General features: G+C 36.6%; 1 protein-coding gene across 1 annotated transcript in view; it reads left to right on the top strand.

Annotated features, from left to right (window-relative positions):
- The window catches only part of LOC113038298 (uncharacterized), a 52,256-nt gene extending 39,737 nt beyond the window's left edge, over positions 1 to 12,519 (top strand). The window contains exons 57-63 of the mRNA XM_026195614.1: positions 8,068 to 8,252; positions 8,642 to 8,844; positions 8,954 to 9,116; positions 9,904 to 10,013; positions 11,114 to 11,233; positions 11,476 to 11,632; positions 12,377 to 12,519. Coding sequence (XP_026051399.1) covers positions 8,068 to 8,252; positions 8,642 to 8,844; positions 8,954 to 9,116; positions 9,904 to 10,013; positions 11,114 to 11,233; positions 11,476 to 11,632; positions 12,377 to 12,381 — 943 coding nt within the window. The 3' untranslated portion in view covers positions 12,382 to 12,519. The remainder of the gene's footprint in view (positions 1 to 8,067; positions 8,253 to 8,641; positions 8,845 to 8,953; positions 9,117 to 9,903; positions 10,014 to 11,113; positions 11,234 to 11,475; positions 11,633 to 12,376) is intronic.
- The last annotated feature ends 365 nt before the right edge of the window (positions 12,520 to 12,884 follow it).

Genomic DNA, 12,884 nt, shown 5'->3' with positions numbered 1-12,884 from the left:
GTTTGAAATAAAAAGGATAAAACCCTGGACCACAAATCAGTCATTAGAGTACTTTTTTCAAAATTGAGATTTATACATCATCTGAAAGCCGAATAAATAAACTTTCCATTGATGTGTGGTTTGTTAGGATAGGACAATATTTGGCCGAGATATAACTATTTGAAAATCTGGAATCTGAGTCTGAAAAATCAAGATATTGAGAAAATCACCTTTAAAGTTGTCCAAATAAAGTTCTCAGCAGTGCATATTACTAATAAAAAAATAAGTTTTGATATTCACAGTAGGAAATTTACAAAATATCCTCACGTAACATTATCTTTACTTAATATCCACATGATTTTTGGCATAAAAGAAATATCTATAACTTTGACCCATACAATTTGTTTTTGGCTATTGCTACAAATATACCCCAGCGACTTAAGAGTAGTTTTGTGATCCATTTTAGTTGCCATAACTATAAAAAATGTAAATCCATTCGAAAAATGCCCAACAAGTTTATTAATTTATTATTTTTTTATTAAAGGGAATCCTGGATAAATGTTAACTTTGTTTAACCATTAAACTTTAACTTTGTTTACCACAAAAGAGACTTATCATGTATATATGTATGTATAAAATATTTAGTTGAAAAATACATTTATAGTGCTATTCATAAACATTACTTGCATGCATCTCTTCTAAAATTAGCATGTTTATAATTTCTTATAAGTTTTGTAATTATTATTTTGGAAGCTTTATTAAAAGGATGGCATTTTTAAAAGAGTAAATAATCATAGTCTTTTATTGTTATTTCTTTAGAAAGAAAAAACCCCCGCATGTTTACATACGTAAACTAGACTCCCCAAACACATGATATTTATGAATTAATTTCATGAAATTTTTTGTCACATGATAACAGACCATCAGAAATACACCATCTACTGATCATAACAATCACTGCACTCCAAAATCTTTTTTTTTTCATTTGGTAAATACCACCTGGATGTTGCAAGCACTGAAGCAATGTTCTGTGGGCGAATGAGACAAAGTTTATCTGTTTACTATATATGCACAGTGGGATGTTTGTTTCAAATTGAGCATACCGACACTAAAACCCCCTCCCCAACTGTGAAGCATATGTCTGGAGAGGGATGTGGAGCTGATCTGATGCCTGAGGTCTCGCCTGCTACAGTCATTGAGGGACCAATGAATTTTATATTGTACAGCACATTGTCGAGACTTGATTTAAAACTCATGTTGTTTGACCACAGTCCAAAACACAGAAGTAAATCAACAACAGAATTCTCAAATTGCGTAAAATAGAATCGCCAAAGCCCTGAGCTCAATTTGATTGCTGGAACAGAATGTTCAAGAAACATCTCAAAAAATACACATCAGCTGAAACGATTGAGCCGTACAACACACCTCAGGCACATAAAATGAAAGATTCTGTCATTATTTACTCAACCTTTTGAGATTTTCTTTCATCTGTACTTTTTATGTGCATTTTTCTCAAATGCAAGGAGACGTGAAAGAGGAATCAACTCTGTATGCGCACACTGCCTGAAACATATCTCTGTGCATGTGCGTGCTTTGAGTGGTTCTTCTTCATTTGAATGTATAAATTGGCAAACTAATCTGCGATTCAAATGCGTGCTGAACTGTGGGGCCTGATCCATACGCATCACTTATCAACTGCGATCTGTTTAACCTCTAATATATATTTACTGTATCTGCGTGACAGATCAGAACAATCTTTCATTTACTAATTGAACATTTAATTTACAGGAAATCATCAAATTGCTACTCCAACAATCGCATACAATGAAAATATTGAATAATTAGAAGATCATTTCTGGTTTTGGTCATGGCCTGGTACTGGGTCGTGACCCGGTGGTTGGGGACCACTGAGATTAAATCATACTCTGTTATGTGGCCCTCAGCACACATACAGTACATCACAAAAGATTTCCATATTCCAAAAACTTTGCAATTTTTGAAATATTGCAATTAAAAAAAAAAAAATAAATAAATAAATAAATAAATAAATAAATATATATATATATATATATATATATATATATATATATATATATATATATATATACATTTGGATCATTTTAGACTGTGTTAAAACTGGTTTTAGAAGTGCTTATACTGTTCTCTTTAGTTTATTATTGACACTGTATTATGCTTTTAACTGAGGACTGAATCCAGTGTTTTCTGAGTCAAAAGTGAACCTTTAAGCTTGCCTACACACACACACACACACACACACACACACACACACTCACGCTATTAAAGGAAACAGTATGCATTAAAAGCTGGGGGAAGACTTTTGAGCAGGATGAAGCTGTGTAAATTTTCATTATTTTGCTACAGAACATGTTTCCAAGCAGACAAGATAAATAAAATCGATCCTGATCTTCAAAATCAAAAAGTGTTCACCCCCCATATCTTAGTACAGCATGGTTTCTCCTTGAGCAGCAGCTTTGAACCTTTTGTTATAGTTTAGTCCCTAGAGTCCCTCAGTTGTCGTTTGAAAAGATGGATCCTAAAAGCAGACAGTCACTGCGGGAAAAGGTTTAGATATACACAAAGATTTTTTTTTCTTATGAACAGTGGGCATTTTAACATTTCAGGACTCATGGAGCAACCTTCAAAAAAAAAAAAAAAAGGTATATATATATATATATATATATATATATATATATATATATATATAAATGAGCAATATCACCAGTGTTGAGGACTTTTGTGTTAATTACAGTAGAATGCAGAAGAAATTTCAACACACTTCAGTAATAAAAAAGACACACAAATGTTTGTCTAGAGTAATTTTTGCTCATTAATATGGTTGAACTGAGTACAGTAACAACAGTACAACAGTACATTACAACACTACTCTCAACATAGGGACAGCAGAGCTGTCAATCAATAAATAGAACAAAAAAAAGTATCTTATATTTTTTGAATAAATTAAAAAGTTTGCCTTACTTTACTAGTAAAAAAGATATCTGTTTACATAACTCAAATTACTTGAGTTACCCCAACACTAAATATTTTACAAACAGTGTCTTGTCGCTATCTAATGGCGGAATAATATAACTAAAAACACCATCATGAACACACACACACAAACCGTTTCTCATTTAAATAGTTTTATTAAAGTGCCCCATTATGGATTTTTGAAAATTACATTTCATGCAGTGTATAACACACCTAAGTGAATGAAAACATCCTGCAACGTTTTAAATCTGGAAGTGCAGCGTGTATAAAGTTATTATATCTCAAAAGAAAGAGTCAACTCTGAATCATTTTAAAACGAATCCCAAGCCGTTTCATGTTGACATGAAACATTAGCATATTACCCGCCCACTTCTTGGTCTTTTGGCGCGGTCTGAATTAAATGCAATTTCATTCTTTGCCACTAGACTTTCAAGATGGCGGCGCCCTGTATGGAAGCGGCTACTCCAGCTCCCAGTAATGATGTGCGTTTTATGTTGAATGTGTTGTCTGATTCATCTCAGTCTCGTACGAGAAAAGTCTACAATAGAAGCCTACTACTTGGACTACGAAACTCAAATTTTTTAAACGATCTTTCCGGAGTTAAGTTTGCTCTGGAACACAAAGTACTCAACGAGCTGGGCATTCTATACCAGCAAGACCCAGAGGATTGCAAAGCACCGGACCCCCCCCCCCGACACTGGCCGATGCTGGAGGCGACATAAGCGGATAGAGAATTCTACCATGAGGCGCAAGCGGTGTGCTAGACCCAACAAGCGAGGCAGTCGAGCGGGCATCAGCGCAAGGCTAAAAGCCAAACCAAACAGACCTGCACCTCCTTCGATTCTGCTTTCCAACGTTCGTTCGCTGGAAAACAAAATGGACTACCTCAGATTGGATCTAATTACACAAAGGATGGTGAAAGATTGCAGCGCTATCCTCCTCACCGAGACATTGCTTAACAGTACTCCCTTTGAAGACAGTACTCCCACACTTTCATAAATATGTGCACTTTGCAACCAGGGGAGAAAACATTCTGGACCAGGTCTATTCCAACATCAAACAGGCATACAGAGCTGTTCCACACCCCCATCTGGGAAACTCGGACCATCTTTCTGTTATGCTAATGCCATCTTACAGGCCACTGTTGGTGAGGAACAAACCATCTGTGAAGCGGATTAGAACTTGGCCAGAGGGGGCTACTTCAACGCTCCAAGACTGTTTTGATTGCACAGATTGGACTGTTTTTAGGAAGGCTGCCACTTCCAACCAGCATGTCAATATAACTGAATACACTGAGTCTGTGACGGGATACATATCCAAATGCATGGGAGATGTGACCCTCATAAAACATATCACCACAAGGGCAAACGACAAGCCATGGTTCACCAGGGAGGTATGTGAGCTCCTAAAAGCACGGAATGCGGCTTTCAAGTCTGGAGACAAAGAGGCCCTCAGAACTGCCAGGGCCAAATTGAACCGAGGCCTGAGAGCAGCAAAGTCTGCCTATGGACAAAAAATCCAGTCACACTTCGCTGATATAAAAGACCCTAGACGCCTATGGCAAGGCATCCAGTCAGTAACGGACTACAGGCCCACACTCTTACAGTGCGAGGACAGCACAGACTTCCTAAACTCGCTCAATTCATTCTTCAGCCGTTTTGAGGAAAACAACAACACCACTCCGACAAAAGCTCTACACTGCTTGGACAATGCAACTCTTCAACTTGACCCTGCCGACGTGCGGAGGATTCTTCAAAAGGTGAACCCCAGGAAGGCTGCTGGTCCTGATAATATACCTGGACGTGTGCTTAGAGACTGTGCTAACTCACTTACAGATGTTCTCACAGATATCTTTAACATCTCTCTGAGCCAAATCATCATACCAGAATGCTTCAAAGCCACTACTATCATACCGCTAACAAAGAAATCACCAGCCACAACACTGAACGACTACCGGCCTATAGCACTCACGCCCATTATGATGAAGTGCTTTGAAAGGCTGGTCAAGGCTTACATAACATCCAGCCTACCTGCCACATTTAATCCTTTCCAGTTTGCATATCATCCCAAGCGCTCCACTGATGATGCCATAGCAACAGCACTTCACCTCAATCTGGCTCATCTGGAGAACAAAAACAGCTGTGTGCGGATGCTGTTCATCGACTTCAGCTCTGCCTTTAATACAGTTATTCCTCAACATCTGGTGAATAAACTCAGTGCTGTAGGCATCAGCACCCCACTTTGCAACTGGCTACTAGACTTTCTCACGAACAGACCACAGACAGTAAGAGTTGGCAAAAACTCTTCACAGACTACCATCATGAACACTGGGGTTCCTCAAGGATGTGTGTTGAGTCCTCTACTGTTTACATTTATGACTCATGACTGTCGTGCCAGATACAACTCAAACCACATCATCAAGTTTGCAGACGACACGACGGTGGTGGGCCTCATCAGCAACGACGACAACTCTGCATACAGAGATGAGGTACACCAACTCATAAATTGGTGTGACACTAACAATTTACATCTAAATGTTAATAAAACAAAGGAAATAACTGTGGACTTTAGGAAAAATCACAGGACACACACACCCCTCACCTTCAATGGTAGCACTGTGGAATCAGTGAAAAGCACCAAGTTCCTGGGGGTGCACATCACTGATGACCTGTCATGGTCTACCAACACCACCTCCCTTGTCAAGAAAGCTCAGCAACGCCTCCATTTCTTACACAGGATGAGAAGAGCCAATCTCCCTCCACTGGCACTCACTACCTTCTATAGGGGTGCCATTGAGAGCATCCTCACCAGCAGTCTCTCAGTTTGGTATGGTAGCTGCTCTGTTGCTGACCGTAAAGCTCTACAGATGGTGGTGAGGTCAGCTGAGAAGATCATCGAATCAGCTCAACCATCCATCCAGGACATATACTCATCCCAATGCCACAAAAGAGCTACCGATATCATAAAAGACTTCACCCACCCCACACACAAACTGTTCACCCTCCTACCATCTGGCAAACGCTACAGCAGTATGCGTTGCAGGACTACCAGATTCAGTAATAGCTTTTTCCCACAAGCCATCAGACTGCACAACTCATTCATGAAATCTGGATTATAACACCCCCCCCCCCCACAACCCCCACACACACAAAGACCTGCGAGACTGTGGAAAAGGCATACTCATTGTTTGCAAAATACTCATATGCACATATGTCAATATCCCATTGCACAGAAATGCATCCCCTTGCACAAGAATGTAACAAGTTTACAAAACGTATTTATCTTCATGCTACTACTTGCACTTTGCCATATTGTACTTTATATTGCACTACAGTAAAATACCTTAATCTGACTATATTCTGAAACTATGTGATAGTCTGGAAACTGTAAGCTCACTGTAGGCCATATGCTATGTTTATTTGACTATTTGCTGAATATCTAGTTGTACTTGTTTAGTGGTGTCCTATGTTTAGTCGTATGTTTAGTTTATGCTTAGTATGTGTCAAATCTTGTTTTAATATTGCACATTGGAGTATGGGAGAAATGCAATTTCAGTCTGCTGCGTAATGTACTGTTGCATGGTTGATTGACAATAAAGTTGACTTGAACTTGAACTAGATGCCGCTTCTGAAGCGGTGAAAATAATGGATTCCTCGGTAACTCTGTAAACAAAGCATCACAAACTCTCCTTTATCAGGCATTACAGGCATGATTAAATGGAAATGAGACCGAACCCAACCTCCCGCTCTCTCTCGTGAGGCCAACAAAGAAGTGACTAAAACTGCAATTCATCGACTGGCCTCTTGAAGCTGGCTGCAAAAGGGAGTCAGTCCCATAGACTCCCCATGTTAAAATGCCCAACTTTACAGCAGGAAAAAACATGTTTACAGCCTGGTGCAAAAAATTATTTTGGTCTAAATAGCTAATTTTGCACTTCATGAGAACTGTGAGGGGGGTGAATTTTTTTATAACTCATCTGTTTAAATTATATTAAGACTTAAAGTTCTGCATAATCGCTCATTGTCAGGTGACGTCACACTCGTGGAACACGAAATGCATTATGGGCATAGCCGCCATTTGTAAGGTATCAATGCTAGTGTGTTCAATTGGGAGGATTGTGTTGGTCTTAAATGTGGTAAATCCTGGCATCTTTATTGAATTTATCTCGGTACGGCCTTTTCTCAATCTTCTTTTGCTTCTCCAGGTTTGCGATTTATATTTACTTATTATCTAGATAGTTATCTAAGTAGTTATTAGTTATTAGTTATTTATTCTATTATTTACTTCTATTCTAGTAATCGTGGTTGTTTCAGTCAATACCGATACTTCAAAAATGGCGCCGCGGTGACGTCACACACAACAAAACCACGTGTCTGACAAAGAGCGATTGAAGGCATGGCCACTTGAGTGACAGGTGGTTTGTCGCTGCTGACACTGCCGTCGCGCTAGGTGGGCGTGGCTTCAACAACTAGCTCCCGCCTTTTTGCCCATTTTTGATTGTTCGGGAGTGTAAAGATGGCGACGGCCCGCTCTGCACACTTTAGGCATCAGAAACACACTTCAGGAGTCTACGGGTCTGACGTCACGGACACTACGTCCATGTTTTTATACAGTCTATGAATGAGACCAATCACTGCAGATTAGCATCACACAAAGGAAGGGTTTAGAAAAATGAATCGTTGAGCGATTTGGGAGTCGTTTAGCAAGTTAGGTTAAAATAAATGCATATTATAAAACAATGAAACTGTTTTTTGACCTTGCATGCATGTTAACCTGTTGTTGGGGACTCCCAAAACCAAAATATGTACCTTTTAGTACCCATAATGGGGGCACTTTAAATACTAATAATAATTATTGCATAAACCAGAATATTTCACAGCTAGAAAAGGCTCTCAGCCAATAAGATTCAAGGACCAGAAATAACTGTTGTATATATGTGTGTATGCACGTAAGTCTAATAATTTACAGAGTTATTGCTAGCTATTTCTATGCATTTTTATAACTCTTTTGATTTGGACTGACGGTAGGAGTGATATGTACAGAATATAATTGCAAACTTTATTCCACAACCGTCTTCAGTGAGGGTGAGGTGATCTTTAGGGTGCCACTTCCTGTGGGCCCCTGGCTGAAGGTGGAGGAGGCAGGTGTAGCTGAAGTTCTTCTGGAGGAGTTTGTCATGAAGCCTCTACTGGCCTTGAATTCTGTGAGCCCTACAGCAGAACTCTACCGGCTGAAGAGGAAGATGATGGACAGTCCAGTTAACTGTGAGTTATTTAATGTTTTAGAGTCTGTCTGCCTCGTGTGCCTTCATGTCTAACACATGTTTTCCAGCTCTAGACCACTAATTGAGTTAATGTAACCCCTGAGATTGTCCTACTATTCATGAGACAGATAAAGTTTAGCCATCTTTTACTCACCCCCCATATCCTTCCAAACGTACATGACATAATGTATATGTTTTGTCCATAATGAAAGTCAGTGGGGACCAGTGTTGTTTGTACCCAACAGTTCTTCTGAGTCCAGCAGAAGAAAGAAATTCATAGAGGTTTGAAACATGAGTAAATGATGACAGGATTTCATGGGAAACAAATAACTATGTCTCCATATGTCTATTTACACACATCTGTGTTTGTACTTTCTTTCCTCTGTCCAGATCAGGCATTTCTAGTGGAAGACATCTATTTGGTGTCATTCGACGGACATCTGTTCAAACTCCCAGCTTCCTGTGACTTCATCCTAGCAGCTGATGTCATCCAGCAATCATTCAGCATTCTACTCAAATCTGACAGGTTCAAACGTCGCTCGCTTCTGGTGCAAATGCAAAACACAAATATTGCAATTCACCCAAATGGAGAGGTACATGTACCTGTTATTATGATGTCTAATATTCGTTTCATAGCGGATTTAGAAACTTAACATGGTGTAATTAAATGGAGTAATACAAAAAAAAAAATGTTGCTTTTAGGTGGAGGTTAATTGCCAGATTGCACACATTCCGTACACTAACCATGAAGTGGCTATCAGAAAAGATGTGAATTTAATTGAGGTGTCCAATGAGAGAGGACTTTGGGTATCATGTGACCCTCATCTAGAGGTTTGTAGTGTGAGCCTAGATGGATGGCTTCATGGTAAGTTCATTAGCGTTGTTTACTTCATTACTTGTTTTTGGCGATAAAATGATGCCTAACATTTAAATGGTGCGTATACAGTCTGTTAGGATTTTTCACGTTTTTGAAAATCTCTAACGCTCACCAAGCGTAAAGTAAAAACAGTAATATTGCAAAATATAATTATAAATAACTGTTGTCTATTTTAATGTTAATGATTGCAAAGTTTTTCATGAACAGAAATTTAGAAATAACTGTGTTTATTTAAAACAAAAATCTTTTTTAAATGTCTTTACAGTATTTATTGATCAATTTAACGCATCCTTGCTGAATAAAAGTATTATTTCTATATAAAAACAAAAATCATGGTGATCCCAAACTTTTGAACAGTATAGTATATTGTAACATACTGTAGTAAATTAATATATAGGATATTATAATAACTGTTGAATATGTTTTAGGTTGTTACTAATTCATGTACATCATTTGCAAATCTTCATGAAAGACAAAAAAAAAATGTTTCCCTTTTTTCAAAAAAAGAAAAGAAAAATTATTTAAATCATATGCTGTAATGATTTGTCTCTGAGCTGGCCGGTAACTATAACTTTTTTAAGTGGTTATAAAAAAAAAGAAAAAAAAAAGAAGTGTCACTGTTCTGATCTATTGTAAATGCTAATATGCTGTAATGTGATGAATTAATGGATTTAATGACATTCAAAACCAGTGCTGCCTACCAAAAGTTCATCTCTCTGAGGTGAATCATTCTAATACGCGTTCTAAGACGTTCTTTTAATAAACTGTTTTTCAGGTGTGTCCACTGGTCTTTTAGGAACCAATGATAATGAGGCAGCTAACGAGCTTCTTCTGCCAGATGGCTCTCACACACAAAGTGTGCTTCAGTTTACTCACAGCTGGCAGGTAATGAGAGAAACCTGTGAGAAACGCACACCTGTTCAGCACATGATATCACAGCACTGTTACATGCACCGTGCATGCTTTTTTAAATGTAACAATGTATCGTAAAACAGAATGTATAAAGACTTAAAGCTATGGTTAGGTCATTCCTACAGCTTGGTGGATTTTATGTCCACATAAAACAATAATGCACATTTTACATAAAAATATTAAACAACTTCCATGCCATCAAATTTTTCAGGCCGTTTTTAAATGTGCTACTTACACTTAAAATTTTTGAGCATGTGTCATTAATATCATGACTTTTCTTGGAGGGAAAGTAACTCCAAGAACAAATTAAGGATTAGTCATAAACGTTGCTTTTTTTTCTAATTTTTTTAATATTCATCTTATAGTGTAAACATAAGATGTCCACCCTATCGTGTCGGTATATACATAGGACTTAACTTTTTTTTTTATCTACTTATTTTGTAAATACGTTTAAATTCTTCCTAAAGTTTTATCTTTTGTTAACATGTTGCTCTTTCCTACCTAGTAATGGGCTTCATTAGCTTAAAACATCCACCCTGTTACACAATGCATTGAGAAAATGCCATGTAACAGGATTGACTAATTTCCTAGGTCATGAAACATTTAAAATAAAATAAAAATATGTATATTTAATTATACTAGCCTGAGCTTGCCCATTGTGTTTTTCTGATATACAGATATTTTTCTCCCTCTGATAAGGCCAAAATAATATTAGATTTTAGATTTTTTTTTTTTTTTTTTAACAAATCTGATCAGACCAAAATCTTTCAAACTTGAATGAGCCAGTCAGCTCATGTCATCGGAACCTGAATTTTCTTTTTAGAATCAAACTTCCTTTCTTCCATCGAACAAAAATGTGAAACTGAAGAATGTTGGCACTGCTCTTTTCCATTATTTAAAGCATTCCGTATAGTGACCAGTGTTGAGCTCCAAAAAAAGGACAAAAGGCAACAAAGAACAGTCAACATTCTTCAAAACAACTCTTTTTGTGCTCCGTGAGAGAGAATAATAATGAGGGTCAATAATAAAGACTGTGTGGATCTAATGTCATATTTCCATCTTCTGTACTGTAGGTGGATTCAGAATGTGTCAGCAGGAAAGCTGAAGTCTGTCAGAATGGCACTGCTGACTCCCTGTCGTGTACATTTCTGTTCTCCTCCACAAATTCTCCTCTGAGCCCCTGTTTCAGAGTGGTAAATACTGTACTCTGTTTTCTCTGACTCAGTGACATGTGCTAACTATTACAAGCCAGTGTATATAAAGATCCCTTTGATTAGATTGATCAAAAGACATCCACTCCTTGGGGGAAAAGGAGAATGAAAGAATGCAATAGTAAACAACACAATGAACTTCAGATGAAGAATTCGTATTTTTATTTTTACGTTGCGTTTATAAGCAGTCATTTTTTCGGATGAAGCATTTTCTGTCTTTTTAGGTGGACCCCGCGCAGTTCATGATGAAGTGTGAAGGACTGGAGTGTGTATGCGATGAGCGTGCAGAGCTTTCCAGACCATCCTTTTGCACACTGGCCTCTGCCTACATCCATCAATGCCATAGAAACTACGTTCCACTGGAGCCGCCAGTGCAGTGCGGTCAGTATTTCTGCAAATGCAGTAAAATCTATAACCGTATTTTAAATAGATTACCACTAGGACTGCACAGTTTGGTAAAAAATAAATAAATAAAAAATACATATTGTGATTTTAATTTGATCAGCATCGTGGCAAGCATTTACCATCTCATACTGCTTTTGCCTGGATATCTGGATTCTTAGTAGGACTGGTGGTTAAAAAACTAAATAAATAAAAAAATAAAAATAAACACAACAAAATCAAAGTGAAACAGCAGGTATCATGTTAAACAGAATATGCAAAAATGATTTTGTGAATTATCAAGTAATGTAATACTTTCCCCACAAACTATTGTATATCAATAGTTACTCTTCACACTTTATAAAAGAGACAAACTCACCCAAAACTGAACCAAAAGAAAAAGAATCCAGTTTTTGTTGCATTCATATTGTATCTGGATCATTTTGGTCAACTGAGTTCACTTTTTATTCACACTGTGTTTGAACTCAGTCCTATTGAATAATACAATACCACGTGAACCATTATTGTTATTATTATTATTATTATTATATACAATAATGTTTATAAATGTGAACCTGAAACAAATGCACCGCTGACTCAAATCAAACCAAACTCATGCCGAGACATTTGTGTGGTGTGAGTAAATATTGGGATCCATTCTGAGATGCTTAAACTGGTAAAAAAAAAAAAAAAAAAATGTGTGATGACATGAGTTCATATTTCGAACTTGTGTTTTAATTTCAGTGTAAGGGTGGTGTCCGGTTTACTCCAGTGAAGACATGAAGCATCAGCTGACCTGAAAATTAACAGAGACCTGTACAAAATCATTACTTTAAGTATCTTTATTAATTATTATTATGCACTATGACAAACTGATTTAAAGAAAAAAAAAAAAATAAATATATATATATATATATATATATATATATATATATATATATATATATATATATATATATATATATATATATATATATATATATATATATGTATATATATATATATATATATATATATATATATATATATATATATATATATATATATATATATATATATATATATATATATATTTGCTGCCTGATTTGCAATATGCAGTATTTTATTTTATACTGATTTTATACTTTATTTTATACTGATTTTTATTTTATTTTATATGATTTTATTTTAACCAAGAACATTGAATCTTTTATTAATTATAGTAAATAAATATTAAAATATTCTAAGTGCATTTGTAAAGTTAGAAATTAAT

This window comes from Carassius auratus, chromosome 2, assembly GCF_003368295.1.
Source record: "Carassius auratus strain Wakin chromosome 2, ASM336829v1, whole genome shotgun sequence".
Classification (NCBI taxonomy): Eukaryota; Metazoa; Chordata; class Actinopteri; order Cypriniformes; family Cyprinidae; genus Carassius; species Carassius auratus.
The sequence above is the reverse complement of the archived record's forward strand: the minus strand, read 5'-3'. Positions and strand labels throughout refer to the sequence as shown.